At 36.0% G+C, this 23,554-nt stretch overlaps 1 protein-coding gene across 1 annotated transcript; it reads right to left on the reverse strand.

Moving 5' to 3' along the window:
* Positions 1 to 563: 563 nt before the first annotated feature.
* On the reverse strand, positions 564 to 16,107 carry LOC116164098 (trypsin-1-like). Its single transcript, XM_031478225.1, has 4 exons — positions 15,766 to 16,107; positions 15,598 to 15,711; positions 1,058 to 1,210; positions 564 to 1,005 (listed from the first exon to the last, which is right to left on the reverse strand). The coding sequence occupies exons 1-4, from the start codon at positions 16,105 to 16,107 to the stop codon at positions 577 to 579; spliced, it is 1,038 nt and encodes a 345-aa protein (XP_031334085.1). The 3' UTR covers positions 564 to 576.
* Positions 16,108 to 23,554: the final 7,447 nt, after the last annotated feature.

Consider the following 23,554-nt stretch of genomic DNA (forward strand, 5'->3'; position numbering starts at 1 on the left):
CCAGTTATAATGACGTACAGATGACAGCGCGCTCAGATGTCCTAGAACGCCTTCCTTTTGATGAGAGATAAAAGACAACACATAATTCTACCAAATATTGGGTGTAGGTATGAAAGTTCCCTAATTGAGCAAACTAGTTTTACAGTGCTTGGAATCCAAAAATACTAACCCTCGCCATTCAAAGCCCTCGCCTAAAATTAAATAAACCATAGCTAACTGCCAATCCGACACAATGCATAATTCTTTAAACCATAGGTAGTAACGGGCGATCAAAAATGAGTTGCTGTCGAGTCGCCTTTGGAAATTCAAGTTAAGTACGATTTCCCATGTAAACAAAAATTCCAAAGGTAACTCGACAGCAACTAATTTTTGATCGCATTGTATGTGTTTACACACTGCACGAATATTACAGTTGCTTTCATTTTAGCAGAGTTTGGGAAGAAGTTGAAGTAACTGAAGTTGGAAGGAACATGTTTTTATTGAAATAATTTAAAAGCACTCATTTCGCAGTACAAAAACAGTAACCTCTGACGAAGGGCATTGGACAATATATCACAAAGGAGAGCTGTTTTGCATTTATAAATACACATTAAGACATATAAATCCATACAAGGCTATATAAACAATTAGAATTCGACTGGTATTTCTTTTCAGTAACATACTTGCAACCGAGTGCGTAGTTACAAGTAAAGAGTCGGTGGTACTGCGACTTTGTTCAGTGAAATGCGTTTCAGTTGAAGTATTAGATGCGTTAGTAGGATACAAGGATAAGGTTGTAGTTGTATTTATTAAATTCAGAGTAGTATCTGTTGCGATAAGTTTCGATGTCGTGGTGGCGATATACATGGTCGTCGGCTCCATTTGACTCATGGTTTTTTGAATCCAATTAGTAAAGTAAACTATATCAGAATACACGCCAGGAAATTTGGGATCTGCACAACCGCTACCTGTTGAAACCACTCCGGCTAGCATGCCTTTATAGGCCAATGGGCCTCCAGAGTCCCCCTATAATTCCCTTAGTTAAATCTTCTTTGGTTCATGTTCAATGCACACTTACCTGACAGGCATCTTTCCCCCCTGTAAACGTTCCTGCACATAACATACCGGGTGTAAGCTCTATGTCATCCAATGCGTACATCTTTGAACACTGTGTAAAATTAATAAATTGCACCTCTACTAACGCCAGCATTCTGTTAGGTGAAAAGGCACCCTAAAAAAGTTGTTTCTCAGTTAATAATGATGAATGTAAATCAATCAATGTTATTGAGACACAGTGCGTAAATTTTAACTCTCTGGTATTATAGTCAATGAATTGATATGCCTGATACTTATGCAACCCACCTTACACACACATTTGACAGCAGTGTAAACAAAAGAAACTAAGTACCTAGTTATTTTATATACGTATTCGGCCGATTTGATGTGGAACTGTCTTTAAAGTGGTTTTATAGCGTTTTTCAGTTACTGGAACGTTACTCATTTGGTAAATCACAAACATTGATGTAAATAAGTAATTGGATTTTCTTCTACGTAGGTACACTAAAATATTTAACTTTATTTCTACAATTAAAACACAGCAAGTTCTTTTTCTGGCGCGTTCATTAACAATTCAACTATCAATATGACATTTTTAGCGCATTTTTTTAAGAATTAAAATTTATTTAGGTATTTATTTATAGACCAGACTCCTGGAAGCCCCCCCCCTCCCCATGAATTATTTCCTAAGATGCGTACATTTTACATACAACAACCAATTGGTCTCAGATTTTGTATACGCATACGCATGCTTTTAGTGGTGCCAAGTAAAACTCTTGAAAATGGGGTGGGGGGGGGGGGTCACACGTAATACCCATCATGTTATTCTAATGAGGTCTCATCGAAATAAATTGTTTGTACAAACTATAACTCCCGCGCGACTCTTTTTCGAGATCACTGGATAGCGGGGCGGGGAAAGGAAGGGGGGGGGGTGATACATTATGGTTCTATCTATATCTATCTACAGGGTGATTCCTATAGTACCTGCCACCGTTTGGGAACGTGTAGGTGGTGCGTAGGGGAGTATTTTGATATAGGACACTTGGGGTCGGAAATCTAAAATAAGGGTGCCAGAGCCAAATTTACCTTCTGGAATTTCGCGCCTGTAGGTAGGCAACCCAACCGGCCGGCGGTGCACACGGAGCGATCTCAGGCGGCGATGTGTGGCTGACACTTGATCAGAATTTTGTTTAAACCCACGAAATCCCGTCTGCAACGACGCGTATCAAGTGAATAAACACTATGGCAATAGTATAATAATAGTTGGCTAGATGTAGGAAGTGCATTGAGAACAACGGTGGCCACGTTGAACACTTGTAAACGTTATTGCTTTTGACTGTCGTTTTCCCTCCTTCCCTCCCATGTCGCTTCCTCGCGCTAACTCGCTCTGCATCGCTCCGCGCGAAACGTCGGTCGGTTGGGTTGCCTACATACAGGCGTGAAATTCCAGAAGATAAATTTGGTTCTGGCGCCCTTATTTTAGATTTCCGACCCCAAGTGTCCTATATCAAAATACTCCCCTAGGCACCCCCTATACGCTCCCAAACGGTGGCAGGTACTATAGGAATCACCCTGTATATGGTACTTTTTATGCATAAATCAAAATTCGATCAAGTGCTTTACACTGACTCCTCTAAAAACAGCAATGCGGTGGGATGCTCAGTTTCTCTCTCCCATACAACTGTTTCCTCAAACGCCCTCTCTGCCTTTTGCAGTATTCATCCTGGAGAGTTATTTGCTATACTCCAAGCGTGCAACTCTTTAACTCAGGACTCCAAAACAGTTGCAATATGTACTGATTCCTCCGCCTCAATCAAATCCATTCAAAACATCTACAGTTCACATCCCCTAGTCCAGTCTATACACGAACGCTGCCAGCAGCTCTCTGTAGGAGTAAATGTAACCCTACTATGGGTTCCCTCCCACGTCGGCATTACTGGGAACGAACTAGCAGATTGTGCAGCAAAAGAAGCATCAATAGCAAACCTCCCTACCGAAGGAATCCAATTATACAAAGATCTGAAAAACTTCTTCAAGGATAAGATCCACCTAACATGGCAAGAACACTGGTCCAGAATCCCGTCTAGCTATACGAGATACGGAAATCTGTCAAGCCTTTTCACCTCCCTCCATTAACAAGAAGAGATAAAATAATCATTCGAAGACTTCGAATTGGACACACAAATCTCACACACAGACACTTGATCAATTCAGAACCTCCACCTATATGTCATCACTGCAACAGCGCATTATCCGTCAAACACCTTCTAATCGAATGTCAGCTTCACTCACACACAAGAAGTCAGCTTTGTCTCTCAAACACCCTGCATTAAGCCCTCAACTCACCGAATCAGATAAACAAAGTTCTCAGATATCTAAATAACATCAATTACAGCTCCAAAATATGAACCCTTGCTTCAGCTGTTTAGATATAGCTCTACTCTCTCAAACATAAAGCCGGCGCTACACGATGCTACGAACACCTTCCAACGCTGAACGTTTGACAGTTTGACGCATCATGTGTCCGCTACTACTTCCAATGTCGAGCGGCAAACGTTCGTGTTTGAAGACGTTCCGTCCGGTGTCGGTAAAATTACCTCAAGTCAAAGGGATGTGTCGAACGTTTGAACAAAATCAGTCGTTGCTTTGATACCCAGCTACACGATTCGTAGCAATTCAAATAATAATCCTTCTGTAAATGAAGTGAGTTGGCGCGAACAGAGAAATGTTTTTCTAAACGTTGGGATCAAACAATCGCCACGACTGTGTAGCAGAACATGTGTGCCACATGAACTGCCGAACTCGTTTGATAGAACGTTCGATCAAACGTTCGTATCGTCATTCATAGCATCGTGTAGCGCCGGCTTAAATATAATGTACTTTACCATTAGCCTATAAACTTATACACAACTGTATCTGTGTCAATGGCCTTTGATATGCTGAGACACATTAATCTCAATAAAAAAAAAAGAAAAAAAATTGAATGGTCTCAACGAAAGGAATTAATTTATACCAATCATAGTCCTACTCCTCGATCTCTTATCGTGATCGGATATATTCCCTTAATCTCCACAACGGATTGTCGGAAGGGCCGTTACTCACAAAGGGCGATTGGGACATCTGGAAGAAAATTGGTGATATCAAAACGAGTGTCAAAACTTTAAGAGTGAATATCTCGAAAACGGTTTGTCGGAGGAAAGTACTCTCAAAGGCAAAATGAATCGCCTGGACGCTGGACGACACATATCTATTGGTGAAGTCGAAGCAAATACCTTGAGAACGAAATGTCGGAAGAGGGCACTCATAGAAGGCAAGTGGAACGTCAAAGCTTTCAGTGCAAATATATGCAGAATGGAGTGTCGAAGGATTTTGAACGTGGTGGATCAATTTAATCACTAATACATAAATAAACTGCCTTCTAAACATGTTTGCCAATTCCTTAAGTAAAAAACGTTAAAAACTTAAAGTGCCCAATTGTCTGCAGTTCTTTTTGATCACCCGATATAACCCAACCATTTGCTAAGCTATTTCGGTTTTAAAAAATGCGCTTCATCTGCACAATTTATTGCTGTTGGATTGCTTATCCGGGTTTTAGCAGCAAATAAATCCTGTGGTTATTGAAAAACATTGGTTAACATTTCCATTTTTTCTTCCTTTGTATACATTTTATTATGTATATAATTAATAATCTTAATTTAATAAATAATTCAGATATTGACGTTTATTGAAAAACATTTTAAAAAGATGAAAATGAGAACTTTGGTTGCATGTCTTAAGGGGTATTTGACTTGTAGATATATTTAAAAATTGAACATGGGAGTTTTATATGCAGGAGATTTAATTATTTTATTTATTTTGCCTTAATTGTTGAGTGGGCAGGGTTTTAGCCAAGGCTGCTGTACCAACCCAACCCACTATACATTTACAAATATCCATGCTCGAACCCGGATTCGAACCAAGGACCCTTAGCACCACAGTTCAGCGTATGTTCAGATTCAGATTTAAAATTTACGCAGTGTATATAATATAGGTATATGATATAAGTAAGTAAACATATATGGAACAAATTCTGAAAAAATCTCGTTTATAGTTAATTCAAGCTCCCGTGTAAGCTGTTTGTTGTGTAACGTGTGTTACAGTACAGTATGGAGTGCAAAAATTATATGCCGAGTTCAACATGTTAGTGGCGGTGAAAGTATGTGTGATATGTTAAAATGAACGAGATACGTAAAGCAAAATAAAAAAGGTATAAAGTATGTGATTGCCTGAAATGGTACATAATGTAATCGATAATTAGATGTATACAAATACTTATAAACCTCTCGCCAGGAAAGATTGCCGGTCACAGAACACTTGATCCCGGTCTACAATCTATGTTTTTCTAAAGATGTGAGCGACTTCCGGGATAGTATCGTGTCAATGTTGAACAAAAAGACTTTTCGTTCAACATTGTCACGATCCTATTCCGGAAGTCGCTCGCATCTTAAGAAAAACATAGATCGTAGATCGACACAAGGTGTGCTGTGACCGGCAATCTTTCCTGACGAGAGTTATACATCATTGTGTCTGGCATAAAACTATACGTCTGATTACAACTGTTTGTTCTAGAATATTTTACATGCTACATGTGGCATATAGGTCAACTGTGTAAAGTTTGAACCAAGCCAACGCCAGTCATCGTGTTCACACACGTCAGACAAACAGACAGACGGACCCGTCACCCATAAAATGCTTGCATCTCTGCTATTCTGCTCTGCCGTTTAATAATGGTGGGTTTATACAGTCGTTCCAATTATAGCTACTATATACAGTGTGTCCTAGATCGCGTGGGATTGCATGGGTAACTTTCTTATGATTAAAAAGAATTAGTTAAATGGACAATGTTTTGTGGTTTTAGATGCTTATTTAAAATTTTCTTGTGAAAATTTAAAATGTCGAATAGGTTCGACGTAAATTCAAAAATACTAAAATTGGCCATTTCCTTGAATGTCTTAGCATTGTTTAAATACTTATCATCGAAAGTGTAAGAGATATAAAAAAAGTTTTATATAAAAGTTACTCTCTTTGATACGCTTAATTTTGAATTGATGTAAAAAAAATTCAAGATGGCTACTTTTGAGGACTTTTACCAACTTCCTAAAGTTAAATAGGCGCCATATTGGATTTTAGGATTATTTGATAGATTTTTTAGTTCTCTTTTGAACGAGCTATCATAGCATGAGATTGAAAATAAGATACCAGTTATATCAACGGTTTTTATATTTTAATCAAGTAGGCTGTAATGAATTAAAAAAAAACAAAACAAAATCTATTCGAGGCAACAAAACAATAAAAATAATTACATCAGATGTTTAAAATACTGACCATTATTAGTGAAAGACAGTTTACTTTAGGCAACGTGTTGCCATTGATGCATAACACGCCTTTAGAACAGCTTCGCGCAGTTGTGTACGTTGTTATTATTATTATTATTATTATGGTTCTAGCTACTTTCATATACCTACTTTACTCTTTAATGTACCAATGTACACAATCCGTGAATTGTGACCTGGGCGCGATTTTACAGAATATAAATTGTTACAGCACAAGACACGCCCGCCAACTACGTCGTTCCAATGCATAATCTGATTCAGCACATCGTCCCAAAATCTACCCGAGTACAAGGCAGTCGCAAGTAATCGCGAAGAAATAACACCTAGCATTAAACACGTTTCGAAAAATGGAGTTTTCCAAATACATTATTACAGCCGACAGCCGTCTTTTAAAAAAAATTAGTCCTTTCTCTCAGTATATCTATTATTTTTTTTTAATTTTTATATCGATAAATACATCACATCCTTTGTCCTTCATTCGAGTGGCTACTTGCTTTCTACCATCCAAGGATACCTTGTTAAAGCTCCTGTGAATTGTGATGGCACACATATTGTTTGCGGAACAACAACAATCGTTGCAACTTTGGAAAAGTTTGTTCAACTATCCACTGTGTCTTCGTTCAAATTGAAAATTCATTCGCCCACTCATTGCAACTATCACAATTGCATTCATCATCAGCTTTCCCATTTAATTTCAAGCGAAGCACGTAATTATCTTCACTTACGAGTACATACTCCATTATATAAACATTTCCATTACCACACAAAAGATTTAAAACTCGCATTAAACATTAAACTATCCATGATAAACGAGCAAGAAACAAAATACCTATTCAGTAAGGTTAAGAACAATCAGCGTATGCGTGCTGTTCCGTTGTAATCGGGTACATTTTAGGAGGATGATGCATTGGAATGACGTAGTTGGCGGGCGTGTCTTGTGCTGTAACAGTTTATATTCTGTAAAATCGCGACCTGGGCAGCCAGCTTGTTGATAGGTAGCATAAACCAACTCTTTCTACGAAACCTACGTTGTCTAGAAAGTCCTTGGAGAATTTGTAAATAATGGGGAGCAGTTAAAAGTTCCATCGAAAATTACCTACCGGTCCAATTACATGACTTCCCATTATGCCATAAAATACATTAATTTAAAATATCCTACTTGATTTCGGCGTGAAACTACAACATGTAGGTTTTCCCGTGACGAGTAGTGTTCATTATGTCGATTTGAACACTCCGCAGTTAGAAAAATAAGACTCATCTGTTCATATACTCGGACGGCAAAACTGTTAGTAATGCAGGCCATTTATGCTCAAACGGGCATCTAGTGGGAAAGTTGTGGGATAGTTTTTATTTCTTTGATTATATATGTTTTTGGGGTGTTGAATCCGAATTTGAGGTTTGCCAACAAAATTTCATGAAGCGACATTGAAAAAAATACAAAACAAGTTGAAAAAGATATTTTTGGCAGTTTTGTGCTTAGGTACAACTTGAAATCTATCAACTTTTCGAAAATAACCCTCCTATTCAAAATGAAAGTACATAAAATTTCCTACAGATTCCTCTATTTAGTTTTTTATTATTATTATTTTATTATTATTCTGTGCAAATATAAATCCGTACTTTTCATGGTCTACCGGTCTCCTCAAAAGATTTTATAACTGTTCCGTGTGGTATAAAACTCTCCCACTCCTTCACAGTGTATCTCCGTTTGCAGTCTTGAAGCCCTCCTCCCACCAAAAAAACAACGGATGTCATCTGTCAATTATGCGACGTTACGATGGGTGCGTTCACCAGAACCAAACATGTTTGCGCTTTGATTACGTTTGCAAACACAAACTGTTTAGGCGCAGGTGAACGATAGGGTGCGTTTGCCAGAACCAACTGTTTGCAAACCGTTTGCGCTTTTTAGATAAGTACCTTTACTGAACGCGTTGCTAGTTGTTAAACTGTTTGCAAGCGGAATAATAAATCGAATAATTTAATTATGAATGAAGAAGGGAGCATTCCATGTATGCAGGCTTATTCAAATTGGAGGGCCACCATGGGGATCTCGGAAACTGTAAGAAATAGAGGTTGGCAAAGTTGAGTAGTTTGATACTTAACAAAATGTCGTTTAGAAACTGAAAAAATTCCCTACCTACTTTCGGAGATATCCAGAAAAAAAATAACATTTTACAAAATCGTTTTTATTTGTTACCTAAGTTATTTAAAAAGATATTTCAAAATAAACGGCGCATAATTGTGACCACTTTTTTCCATATACAAGATGCTAGTTTTAATTTTTAGTCTGACGTTTCGTCTCCGGTTAACCATCATCAGCTTTGTTTTTTCTTATGGAAGTAATTTTTACTTTTTGTGTCATTTGATAGAGCTTTTTCCTATCAATAAATGCTGCTGTTAATCCGTAAAAACGCAAGAAACTGCGAACATACACTGCCCACGACAAAGTTGCCAGACAAGAAAAGAAGATATTTTAACAGTATTACTTCAGCCTCCCTTTGACGAATGTCAAATTTGAAATACTCGGCGAGTAATAACTTTGTAGTGAAATCGTTCCACACCAAACTTCTCTTCGAATCTAATTAGGGTACATTATTCGTATAGGTACTAATACACAAGTATCTCTATAACCTATAACTGATACTGGCTGAGTGCTCTCGATTTCATTTGGACTTGTACTGACTCCTTCATATGCGATTTATGAAGGCTCCAAAACGGCACGAACGATTTGCTCGTCTCCTAGTAGATTGCTGGCCATCAAACCCTGCCTTGCAACACTATAACCACAGATATACGTCGTGTATCTGTGCTATAACTATACGTTTTTCACCTATACAAATCTTAACTCTTTCCTTAAAATGACTATACTTATGTGGTGAGTTTATTAAATTTATTAAATGTAACAATCTGAAAATAAAAACTTCTCATAAAGCAGGTACAATTTATGGATAAAAAATATTTACCCAAGGATCCAGTGAATATGCATTAATTTAATACTGCAATCTTGATTTTCTATAGGACAATTCAATTCATCTCGTATAGCAGGATGTATTTAAACTGTAGAAAGGTTGCCATATTTTTATTGAAATGTACAAAAAGAATACAAAACGGTTTTCTCAAAATTCACTCAAATTAAATTTGACGTGTGGTTTCCAGGCAAATTGCGCGCTTATGACAAATGCGCATGCCCGATCAACATGTATGTGATTTTCAGCGAGTTTGAATTATGATTAAAAAAATGGCGACCGCTTGCAAACAGTTTGACAATTAGCAATGCGTTCAGTAAATATGCTTATATAAAAAGCGCAAACGGTTTGCAAACAGTTGGTTCTGGGGAACGCACCCGATAACACAATTCAACAGATTTGTTTATTTGTAGTGTTAAAAATGGCTTCAAACGTGTGTTTTATTTGTGACGAAAGGCTGGATAGTATTATAGAGAAAGTAACAACGGTGTGGAAAAAAGGCGTAAAATCGTTTATCGAGTCAAGCAAGAAGAGGAAGGATGGTAAGCATGTTCACCTGAGCAAAAATCTGCAGTTGAGGTTCATGAACGATGCCGTAAAAGCTACATTAATAAAAGAATGATTGCCGCCCATTTGAAGAAGATTGAAAATGGTAAGGATCATGTCAAAAGACGTTCTAATGAAGATCATTTCTGTTTTAAAACTCATTGCTTTCTGTCTGGCCTCGATATAACACCTAAATTTATAGAACAACAAAGCAAAAAGAAAAAAATCGCAATATTGTGTATCAGGTTAGAGTTTTGAAAATGAAAGAAAATATAATAAAAAGAGCAGAAGAACGTGATGATGAATATGGACAAGTCATAATCAAACGTCTTCAGCATGTATCAGACTTAGTGGCATCTGACTGTCAGTATCACAGTTTATGTATGAGGAAACTACACAATCGCCAAAAAACTCAAGATAAGAGAAAAAGCGGCCCATTCTCCAATGATGTTGAAACAGCAATGGAATACATTTATACTTACCTTGAGACTAGTGATGGAGAGTGCCAGTTTTCGCTCGATGAGTTTTAGATAGCACAGTCTAAGTATTATATATTATAAATAATATAATAATATATGTACCGTTTTTCGTTAGAAATTAACTTTTCATACAATTCTGGGTTACAATGAACACCTTGAACGTTATGTAAATGAAAAAAAATCACCCTTACATGTAAAGTTCAAATAATAGTAGGTAAATGCAAGGAATTCACTTATTGACGACCCCTCGGACGACCCTTAATATTAATTTAGGGTTTTAGTGCCAAAAAACTAATATGTTTTGTGGAGGCACCCGAAATACGCCAATTTTCAACTGGCGCTTAAACCCGAACGGTTCATCGAGGAAAAAAACTAAATATCTGTAGGAAATTTTATGTACCTACTTTCATTTTGAATAGGAAGGTTATTTTCGAAAAGTTGATAGTTTTCGAGTTGTAAGCACAAAACTGACAAAAAATGTCTTTTTCAACTTTTGTTGTATATTTTTCAATGTTGCGTCATGAAATTTTGTTGGCAAACCTCAGATTCGGATTCAGCGCCCCAAAAAACATATAGAATCAAAAAAATCAAAACTACCCCACAACTTTGCTGGTACAAATATAATTTAAGTGGATTATAGTTCCGAGATTCTTACGGATAAACCACCTACAAAATGTGACCTGGGCCAATGCATCAATGGTAATACATTGTATAAAGGAAAGCGAAGTGTCTTGAAACTTTTTTTAACTGGATAATGGCATGACATTTTTTTCGAGAGGATAGTAGTTATACCACATTTTGTAGGTATGTAAGTATTGCTGTGTGCACTGGTCCGTAGGTCAGAAAGATCGTACACAAAACACCAAAACAAAAACCTAGCTAGCTCATCCTTTACCGTTATTTATTATCACGGCACAACACTTCTCCCCGGCACAGAGGAGAAATTCGACTCTGCTTTCAGTTAACCTGTTAACTTCTAACAGTTAGTGGGCCAGACCAAATACCTTAAAGTCCAAAATGAACTTCAATATTTTGAATAATTAAAATGGACCTTGGGCAAGCATCCAATAAAAACATAGGTAAATTAAAAATGATGTCCTTGTGACTGAACTACTTACATTACTTGTCCGGGAATTGTTATCCAAATAAAAAGGTATCTGTACACAAAAACAATTTTTAATAAACACACTTTACACCAACGACCGGGTAATCGCGACATCTCTTCTAGATAAGGACGTTCCAAATAAAAAAAAACTCAACTTCAAACTGAGTCACGTTGACAACACACTTATCGGGGCGCCGACAAACACCTCTCCTTGTAAAACCTTTTGATGCCAAAACTTCAAAAGCGTAGGACAATAACTAGCCGCGAATTTAGCTTACGGCTTCACGAACGAAACTTCTTCCAACTTCAATCTCACATTGGACGAAAACTTTCAATGCTGGCTGTGGCTTCAAATGAATACTAACTGGCCGTAAATCAACGATGGAATTCGCAAAAAGCGAATAAATTCTTCAACGAAACGTACTACTGCATCAACTCTGCCTGAAACCTAATTTAAAATTTTCCAAGAAACGTAACTCTGCTCTGATTGTGGATAAAAACCGATTTTAAATTTCAATGAAACGTAGTTCTTCGTTGACTGTGGCTAAAAGCGACGCTTTTTCTTTTGACTCTTGATGTCTTATTTACGGCAAAAACCCTTCTTCCGAAAATCAAAATTACAACAACCAATAATACACAGTTGACAACAAAGATTTTTATAATTCAATTTGTTATCAGACATTAACAGACTTAATTTTAGGAAAAAACCACCTGACAAGAAGAAAAGAAAGCATACATGCAATATCAACTGAATCAAACATCTGGTAACTCAAGTAAAACCTGGAAACTTTTTCAATCCTGGAATATTCACAGAAAACCAATTCATTCAATAGCGGACGATATCACTGAGCCAAATGCCATTAACAAATATTTTTTACAAACGTCAGATGTCGCAACTGTAAACCACAATAACTTACTTTTTTATCTTCGGAATGTTAGAAGTGATATCGACTCTGAAATGACATTTTGCCCAATAACATGTCAAGATGTTGTTTCCACGATTGACAAGGTGAAATCTAACGCCATAGGCCATGACTCTATCAACCTTAAGATGCTAAAGTTGGTTGCACCGTACTGTGTAGAATACATAACCAACATTATAAATTTTTCTTTATCAACGGGAGAGTTTCCTGATTTATGGAAAAGCTCTTACATTTATCCTATACCTAAAATCCCAAAAGCAACGGAGCACAGTCAATTAAGGCCTATAAGTATCCTTCCAACTTTATCCAAGATAATGGAAAGTGTAGTATGCCGCCAACTAACAGCCCATTTCAACAAATACAATATAATACCTTCAAACCAATTAGGATTTCGTACCAAACATAGCACTTCAACTGCTCTTTTAAGAATTACGAACGACATATTGACTGCTATCGATAGAGGAATGGTTACCTTGCTAGTTTTACTAGATTACAGTAAAGCGTTCGATTGCATTGATCACTCTCTATTATTGGGGAAGCTAAGGTATTACCGTTGTAGTGAAATCGTCATTTTCTGGTTCACAAATTATCTATCTCGTCGTACCCAAAGGGTAAAACTTCAACATCACCTATCGGATCTAGTCTATGTACCTAGAGGAGTTCCTCAGGGGGGTCTACTTGGCCCAATCCTGTTCTGTCTGTTTACATCGGATCTGACATTATGCGCACTACACCTGACGGCAACCTCCACTTATATGCTGACGACACGCAGCTTTATCTTTCTTGCCTACCAGAAGACATTAATACCGCGATCGAGATCTTAAACATTAATTTAATGTGCGTTGCGAATTGGTCAAGTAACAATGGTTTGAGTTTAAACATCAAAAAATGTGAACTTATGTGTTGTGGTTCCAAAACTATGTGTCAAAAAGCCTTATCATTAGTGACAAATCGTGTTTTGATAAGTGACACCGTAATACCCTTTAACCCTACAGTAAAAAATCTGGGTATCTTCCTTGATCAACATCTAACATTTGAATCTCATATCACCAAAAAGTGTAGCCAAGGATATGCCAAATTTTCCTACATGTATAAATTTAAAGACCTTCTACCTGCAAAAACAAAATGGAACTTGATGAATTCGTAGTTTTAAGTAATCTAGATTATTGTTCTAGCGTGTATTTTCCATTATTGACAGCTAAATTGAAACATAAATTGCAAGTTCTGCAAAATTGTTGCTTACGTTTTGCTTATAAAATTAGTAAACAGGACCATATAACAGCCCATTATATTAGCTTAGGACATCTTAAACTAGAACATCGCTTCTATCTCATGTATACTTGCACTATTTACAAGTATACTATAATCAATTTCCTTAGACCAACTTATCTATTCGAATTACTGCAAACTAGACAAGAATTACACACACGCGATCTAAGACATGTTCAACCTCGTCTTCAACGCTACAATATACCAGCTCATGTAAGCCAAAAATTTGAAAGTTCATTTGAATACATAGCATCAAACATACTGAATACTAATATGATTGATTTTACAACGTCCAATAACATTAATTCATTTAGGAGAACTATGAAGAAGAAGCTGTTATGTTTGCAGTCACAACAAATGTCTGTATAAAGAAATATTTATTTATTTTTAAGAACATTGTATAATTATAGCACTCTAATTAATTTACACTTTTTCGACCTCTTAGGGCGAGATTGCAAACCGGCTTGCCGATATCTTGTCCCTTTTAAATAGAATATTGTATTAGTGATTATTTTAGTTTGGAAGCTCTCTTTTTTGTTTTTTTTTGTTTTATATTCTATTTAATAAATCTCTATTATTATTATTATTATTATTAATTAAATTAAGCATTTACATTTGATAACAGACAGATAAAGATGAAACAAAATTCCCAGAAATTTACGTTAAATAAAATAAAAATGTAAACAAAAACAACCTTGAGTGCTTTCTCGTATGACACACATAATCCTCGTGTCGTTACATAGACCAACGACAAATTAATAAAATTTAATTACAAAAGTTAATTACATAAAAAGGAGACCGCCCTTGTCCATCTTGATTAAGATTTCCGAAAATTCCATCCTGACGGACGAAATAAACACAACAGTATGGATAATAGGATAGTCAATAAGTGATGTCATAATAGTCAAAAATTTTCTGTCAAAAATTTTCTAGGCCTACTTAAAAATTTGGAGGGAGTTGTAACGCCCAAACATGAGTGCTCTCCTGATATTTTAAACATCTGATGTAATCTGATCTGATCTGATCTGTAATTTTTATTGTTTTGTTACCTCGAATAGATTTTGTTTTGTTTTTTTTTAATTCAACAGTGAGTACTTGATTGAAATATAAAAACCGTTGATATAAGTGGTAGGTATCTTATTTTCAATCTTATAACTCGTTGAAAACAGAATTAAAAAATCTATTAAGTAATCTAAAAATCCAATATGGCGCCTATTTAACTTTAGGAAGTTCGTAATGTTCCTCAAAAGTAGCCATCTTGAATTTTTGTAACATCAATTCTAAATTGAGCGTATCAAAAACAGTAACTTTTATATAACACTTTTTTATATCTCTTTCTATACACTTTCGATGATATAAGTCACAAGACATTCAAGGAAATGACCAATTTTAGTTTTTTTTGAATTTACGTCGAACTTATTCGACATTTTGACATTCTACAAGGAAATTTTAAATAAGCATCTCAAACTGGAAAACATTGTCCATTTAACCGATTCTCTATCTTTAATAATAAGAAAGTTACCATGCAATCGCACGCGATCTGGGACACACTGTATACCACAGCTGACTCGTCCGGAAACTGGTCCATCATTTTGGAGCCCACTAACAATTAACGCTTGCAAAACAATGCATGTCCTGCATGTATTGTCTTATCATTAAAGAAAAACCATTGATGTTTTTAACACATTTAAGGTAGGTAAGATTTTACACATTAAACAGTTGTATCATTACGTCATTTAGAAATAGCCAATAGAAACAAAGGTATGGTTTCGTTGGTTAGCGACGCACAATTAGCTATTTCTTAATTAACTAATGATAGTAATGAATGTATAAACCCACCATAAATGTATCCATCTCAGGACGACAGAGGGATAATCCGTGAAGTTACGTATACATACTCACATATTGAGTAACTCCCCATCCGGAAACAATACAAGCTCCCGATTGTAAAATTTCTTTTATTAAAGGAATTGAATTTATGGCACTGTCTTGATTTAGCGATAATTCTGAACTCATCTAAAATGAAGTGCATTGAAATCTGATTTACAATCATTCCAACCAATTTTATACTCTTAATAGGGCGATGTCATTAGCCATTGATTCAGAGTCGTAATCTTCATGAATAGATATTTGTTCCACACTTCTTTGAGTACTGTTGGGAAATATACGGACTTCTCTTTGTCCCGCTAGAATAAAGATAGACGATGGGGAATAGGGAACATTTTGACCGTTATAAGACACACAGGCACAATGTGCCGCCGTTAATATGTACAATGGGGCTATTATTGATCCACCGCAGTAATGTTCCTTGGTGTAGGTTTTCCGCAGTCCAACCTGGAATGAAACAAAATCGGTAGATACAATCTGTAACTTAACTAATTGTATTTCTATTTCTTCACAAAACCAAGACATCTTTTATAAGTAAAACTCGTCCTCATTAAAATTTCTACCCAAGAAGTAACAAACGTCATTGTCATATAGGTACCCCATGAACAGTGAATGGCAAAACGCCATACATGAAACCTTCACATGAGGTCGTTATATCCTGTCCATCCTGTATTCAGGTCTTTATAGACGAAATGACCGGATTAAAAAAATTGCAATTTTTTAATCCACGGGTTTTGGATTGACAATTCAACTCATGTATAAAAAATCGCATAAGCCGCAGTGCAATTGTCACTTTGACAGCGGCAAAAGTTACCTGCAACTTTTCCAGCGATTATTTTTTGACGTTTCTCGAAACCAATATAAATGTTCAATTTCAGTCATTCATATACGTTCTAGCCAATCAAAACATTATTATAGTGAGAATAATCTACTTATATTATTCCCAGCCAAGGTTAATAATATTTACATATGAGTATGGTAAATCAAGGTTTACGTTAACGAATAAGATGTTTACTGCCGAAGCGTAGCTGAGGCAGGAATTTCGAAACGAGTAACGTTAACTGATTTAACATACAAATAATGTAAAACATTTTATTTCATACTGCACTTTTTTCTATTAAAATGCCATACAATTTTTGATTAGAATGTTGGACGCATTCAAATGAAAGCAAAAGTGGATCACTTGATTTATTTGATCTGACAGTAGTTTGACACATTAATATATAGGTTTAGATGGATGTCAGTTGATGTTGCTAGGCAACATTTCCAGTCTGGTAAAAATTTTCAGTCTGGTAAAACACGATTTACCAGACTCAAATGGGTCTGGGAAAGCGGCGATTACTAGGTAGTATGAAATAAATAACTATAACCTTGATTCCCAGCGAGAATTTTTCGATGTACATTGTTTTTATTGAATGACAACCACATGACAACTATTTTCTTGATCTGACGCGTCTGTCATAAATTTTCAAGATGCTCGTAAAATGAATCGCAAACGTTTTAGTGAATCCTTTTAGCAATTGAACTCGAAAAACTGTCAACCTAAAAATGCTCCACCTTCGGTGTCGCATTTTTATTAGTTAGGCAACATTTTCATTACCTAAACAACCCAAATTTACTCGGTATAGTAATTAACGTCATAAGACCGGTAAATGAATTGTAACGATACGAGATGAGGCGACGTTAGGAGTAACTGCTGGTTCTTTATGGTCAAAGTATTCAATGATCAAATCGGAACTATTAGTAAGTAGAGTCCTCGTTACAAAGAAAGTCGTCTAGAAATGACTTCCGTGGGGGTTTTGGTGTCACAAGCTGAAATTCACAATAGTTATTTACGTTATAAGTCCGGTAGGTTACTTGTAAGTGCTTGTTCACAATGGACATAAGCATAACAAAAACATAACAGATACATAATTCATAATGTTGAATAGTAGCAAACCAACGTATGTGTTCACAATGATTACATAATTTTTATTTTTTTGTAAATGTTTGCGTATGTTTTATGTCCTACCGAAACGGTACATAAAAAATACATAAAGTTGGGTCGGTTTCAACTTTACGTAGGTTTTATGAAAAATCTAGTGGAATTAGGTGTATTTCTGTTGGGTACAAAGACGCAGCTGTTGGTTTGACATTTCAATTACTACGTCTAACGTCGATGACATCTCTTCTGCCAACATAATCTGGTTATTTTTAAATTGGTACATAGTTTTTGGCGCATTATTTCATAGTTTGGTGTGGTTTGGTTCTTCGTGTGTTGTTTTTTGATTATATCCAACACGACATGGAAAACGTATAGACGTCGAATTATTAATTAGTTTGGTGCGATTAAAACCCTAATTGTTTAATAAAGGGGACAAAAGATATAAGGTTAATAGGTGATCGAATAATCCTGGTGTATGAAAAAACCATATTCTTCATCATGCAGCTTCATTTCTAGACAAGCTTAAATTCTTAAATTCTCCCCTTTTCTCTCGGTCTCGATTTATAGGTCTGACCCACCAACGCCGTTTTTGTTTTGTAACAACTTTGTCTCTGTGTCTTCATAACAGTAAAAGCAATAAAACTGTTGAAATTTCCATCTCAGTGGCACACACATATACACCACAAATAATATTGTTATGTTCTTGACGTTTTGATTTGCGCCTACGCAGATAATTATAATCTTACGGTCACTGTGAACACTTTCTCCACCTGCGTAAAATTATGTCTTATGTCAATATTATGTTTTATGTATCTGTTATGTTTTTGTAACGCTTATGTCCATTGTGAACAAGCACTTACAGTACGAGTTAGACATTATGGACGAGGCGACGTCAGGAGCCGAGTCAAGAATGTCTTAAACGAGTACTACCGGACGTATATCGTAACGTATTTTATATTTCATACTGTAAGTCTGTTTTGTATCATTATTTCATTTCAAAGATTACAAACTTTCATTATATTGTAAAAATCGCATTACCTTGTTTCTGTGGCAACGGCCGTTGCTATAGTTTGTAGTTTGTTTACATTGAATTTTTTTCACTAAAAATGGACGCTATAAACGTTGTGGGATGTTCCACTGTTCCCGATACAATCCTGTCGAAATGTCATGAAGCAACCGAAAAGTTGGTTCCTAAGAAGTCGGCCGCAAGGTATGAAAAAGAGTACTACGTGTTTTGCCAATGGAGGAACGAACATGGGGCGAAACAAGTAGAGGAAACGTCATGTTGGCATACTGTTTGGATTTAGTAAGTTTTTGAATTGAGATTTTTTGCCTGGGTTTCGGTGTTAAAGCGTCATGAGGCATGGAAAAGCTCATCGACGGCAGAAAAATACATCGAAGGCTCGGTAGAAGGAAAAGTTCAGATTGCCCGTATGATACAACTGATACAAGGCGGCGAAAATGTCATTGAACTTCTACAGCAGAAGGAATCAAACATTACTAACCGACATCCAGTAATAACCCAGGCGTTAGTGTTGAGGGCAATACAAATTGTTTCATTATAATCAATGTTAATGTTTGAAATAAAGAATTACAGCCAAATTTAATTAATTGTGTGAAGATGTCAAATTTGATGTATACGTATAACAGTTCGGTAAGTGTTGCTTAGCGACACTTACCGGCTCTGATGCTGTAACTAATAACTCACCTACCGGACTCAAAATGATAGTGTAATCGAACATATACCGGACAGTATGAAATAAAAAATGAAAGGTCATCATATACAATGCGATCAAAAATGAGTTGCTGTCGAGTCGCCTTTGGAATTTTTGTTTACATTGTAAATCGTACTTAACATGAACTTCCAAAGGCGACTCGACAGCAACTCATTTTTGATCGCCCGTTACTTATTGATACTCAGTGATTTGCTTTAAATAGGTATTAAACTTCATTTTAAGAGACTTTATTAACACATTGAAAATTGATTGATTCTAAATTAATTATCAGTCAATAATTTTTAAACTATAGTAACGCACAAACAAAACTAACATTCGCCATGGTAAACTGTTTAAATGTTTGAATGCTTTCATATTCAACAATACTGATTCTAAATGTCAAGGCCGTCCAAAATCGGTCCATGCATTAGGCCACAAAACGCGAAAAACGAGTTAAGCACATGTACGGAAAGAAGAAAAAATATCGAATTTTTTCGTATATAAATCAAAATGTTCTTTGTACAGTGAAAGTAATAAGAAATTATCAAACATTTCGAATTACATTGGGTCTTACGGAAGAATTAAACTTCAAACGCGATTATCTCAGTTCGATATCCCTAAAAATTTGACAAATTTTGAGCAACTTTTGCGTTTACATCGTATTATTTAATAAACGGAAGCCTAAATCAAAAAGTTTTACTCTTAAAAAAAGTTTCGCTCATCGTTTATCTTTATATTGCACTGAGAATTATAATTTTATCTACAATAGTAACCAAAATATGTAATTAAAAGAAAAACAACGAACTTTTTACTCACTTCCAAACGAAGCGCTTTCGTTTCGGTGAATACAATCCAAACAGACCAAACCATAATTTTAGGAAACATAAAAAAATTGTAAGATACAGAACATCGCCTTATCATTGAATTACTTACAACCCCAGATATCTTTTTAAATGTGTCATACTAAATGATATGCACTTAATAACAAAACAATAATAGTCCGGGAGCTAGCGTCCTATTTGACCGGACCATTTTCGCAAAGTTCATCTTTCTACTATAGATTTTTGATCCATAACCTATCAACGATAGGGGCGTCAGCTGGTTCAAAAGCGTGGCTTAAGATGGCGAGAGACTGCGAAAGACGTAAAAAAAAATTGTTTTTCGGACCATTTTCGCAAAGCTGAAAATGGTATATATAATAGTGTACAATGTAAAAAGAGGATAAATAACTGTCAGCTGATATTTAAATGTGGCAAAACCTGTTAGCTGGGCGTCCAAAGTGTAGCGTAGCTTTAGCGCGCGCTAGCGCACGCGGCGACTTTGAATTTTGATGACCCAGCTAACACATTTTTCCACGTTGTCGTGTCAGCTAACAAGTGGTTTCCTTTTTTTTGTGCCATAAACTGATGAGGTACTCATTTTCATGCATGCTAATGTCATATTATTGGAGAAAAATGTGATTCAAAGAGAATACATGAGTAAAATGGTATCACATACTGTATAATAATATTATACATGAAACATTGTATTTTATAATTTGTAACGTGCATTAAGGACATATAATAAATCAAAATAGACAAAACAAACCAAAAAAAGGGAAACTAATAGCCCTAATCACGGCTGCGGCTGCTCACGGAGAGACTGTAGGTATGATTGTATGAGATTATCTTTCAGGCGCTACTAACTTTTATTTCCCTGTTAGGGAGCCGTGTCCAAAAATTAGAAAATAGCCCTCTTGTGGTCGAGGAAGCTAAGGAGAAAATAAGACAAACAGTGGAAGATTGTTTAAATATAAAACAGATGCTTCTAAAATAGTTCCATTTGCACTCGAAGATATACATTTGTAAATATACGTATCTCGTCCAGAATCAGGTGTCAATTGTGAATCACGAGAGCGCGATGGTCGCAGGAATTGCAAACAACCAGAAAAAATACTTTGTAAAAAATTTCACACTCTTAAAAGTTAGAAATTTCGCATTTCCGAAGTTATTTATGAATATTTTACAAGAATGTGTGGGTACCGTTCGAAAGCTCATTATATTTGCTGTCTCACAGAACAAAAAGGAAGTCGATGCTGTCTTGAACAACCACTCTGTAAACTGTATTATGGGCAAGAATTGTTTTTTCAGCTTTGCGAAAATGGTCCGAAAAACAATTTTTTTTACGTGTTTCTTAGCCTCTCATACCAACACGCCACGCAGTCGCGCCAGCTGACGCTTGTTTTAAGTAAAACTACCAGGCAGAATAAAAAGTAATTGTGCGAAAATGATCCGTAAAAATAGGACGCTACCTCCCGTACTGTAATACCATAAAGCTAAACCATTGAACTATATACTCTGTAACTGGAACGGCATCGCCCATAAATCAGCCATTGCCAGGGGCCGTGGCGAATTTTTGTGAGAGAGAGATGGGTAGAGGTAGGTATCCCTTACCTTTTTTAACTCATGTGGGCTTATGGGATGGTTTATACTACGTCTTACATTTTGCTTATTTTTGTCTAAATTAAGTTATTAAGAGATTTGCAAGAATGGTCATGAATTGTGTTGCATATACGTGCAATTATTTTTATAATAAAAATTCAAATATTCAATTTCATGGGTACGTTTTGATAACATTTTTCAACCTCGACGGGCGCATTTAATATTTTTGCGCATGACGGCATTTGTACCGCTCAGATTTCTTTACTAATGTACACTCACACTCATTTATACTGTCCTTATGAATGATAATTCTTCTTTCGCACTCTTTAATACTAATTCAATAGGGGATTCCACTAGCTAGAGAGCATCATATGAAGAATAGCGTTAACGCCGCCAAAACCTATAAAGCCGTTTTGACTTACTAATTTGAATATGAAGTTCCTTATTATTTAATTTTTCACTCAACGTTATTATTGAGGCTGCTCACTAATGGGGCGAAAAATACTTTAAGGATTGATTTTTTTATTTATTACCGATTCCTTCGGCCCACAATGAACGTACATTAGGAGGCGTCAAAGTGTAAAGATAAAATATAAAAGCATACACATATCACACAGGTATAGGTACCACAAAAGTTAGAGTAGAAAGTATCACGGTTTGCATTTCCTTCATCCATATCCATCCACATAGTTACAAACTTTTTTATTTCCCTACGAAATATTCCGAAGGATTTGCAGGTCTTGAGTTTTTCTGGGGCAAGTTCCGAAAAATATGGGAGACCTTTTGTAGAAGGTGTAATTCTGACCTCACATAACTCGGCGTACGTTTCATCTTGGGACAAAACTGGGTTATATAAGTAGCGCAATGCCTTATAAACCCTCTGGTCCCATTACCGTAGTTAGATGCACCAGAAACCTATCGCTGCTCAACAACGAAATGTGCACTTATGCATTACTCAAGCCGCTCACTGTGGATGTTCCAATGGGTATTTATCCTGAATTCTTCGATACTGCCGATGGCACCACCAACACTTACAACTGGTGTATTTGGTAGTTACGTTGGATGTGTCAAGGTAGTTTCGAAAACAAAGGATCCATCGGGCTGTTGGACAAATTCCACTCGTGTACGAGAAACAAACGTTCCATAAGACCAGCATAAGACATTCGTGTCAATTCGTTTCCTTCTAATGGCAATGCGGTGACCACTACGAGTAAATTGAATTTTTACTCTTAGAGTAACCATGATTCTTAAACTAATTTTATTCTAAAAAAAAGTGCTTTTTTAAATTTACCTTTATCTCGACGCCAATTGTAATATATTAGGTACCTCCTTGCTAATAAGTATATTATGTAAAGGGTACGTTACAAACGAACACAACCAATGTTTATAACTTTATTTTACGTTAATAAGCAAATGGAATGCGTCGAGCCACCATGAATGACATTAGTTAACATACTTTTGTAACTTCAACAATCAAGTATGTGAGTGTGTGAGTGAGAAATGACGCAGTTTATCACATTATTAAGTATATATTTTAAGATATTCCATTAACAAAGAGATATTGGCACTTACAAAAGCATCGACAAGCATTTATCTTTATCTTTCTAAGGCCCCGACCTCCCAGTTTATTTACTTATCTGAATTTTTAACCAAATACGTGTGATCGGTCCTACATATGCAATACAAAACAACGTGCCAGACAAGGATGAGAATACCTACGTTATGCTGGTTGCCTAAAATCATTGCGGCACGCGATTTTGGCGCTCGATGCCGTTCCAGTTACAGAGTATAAGTATATATAGTTCAATGCCCTAAACTAACACGTAACACTAATGTGATTTTATTACTAGGTAAGTGCATTAAAAGAATGACAAATAGAAAAAATTTGATTCCATTTATTTACAACCTTTTCG

This window comes from Photinus pyralis, unplaced genomic scaffold (assembly GCF_008802855.1).
Source record: "Photinus pyralis isolate 1611_PpyrPB1 unplaced genomic scaffold, Ppyr1.3 Ppyr1.4_LG2, whole genome shotgun sequence".
Lineage (NCBI taxonomy): Eukaryota > Metazoa > Arthropoda > Insecta > Coleoptera > Lampyridae > Photinus > Photinus pyralis.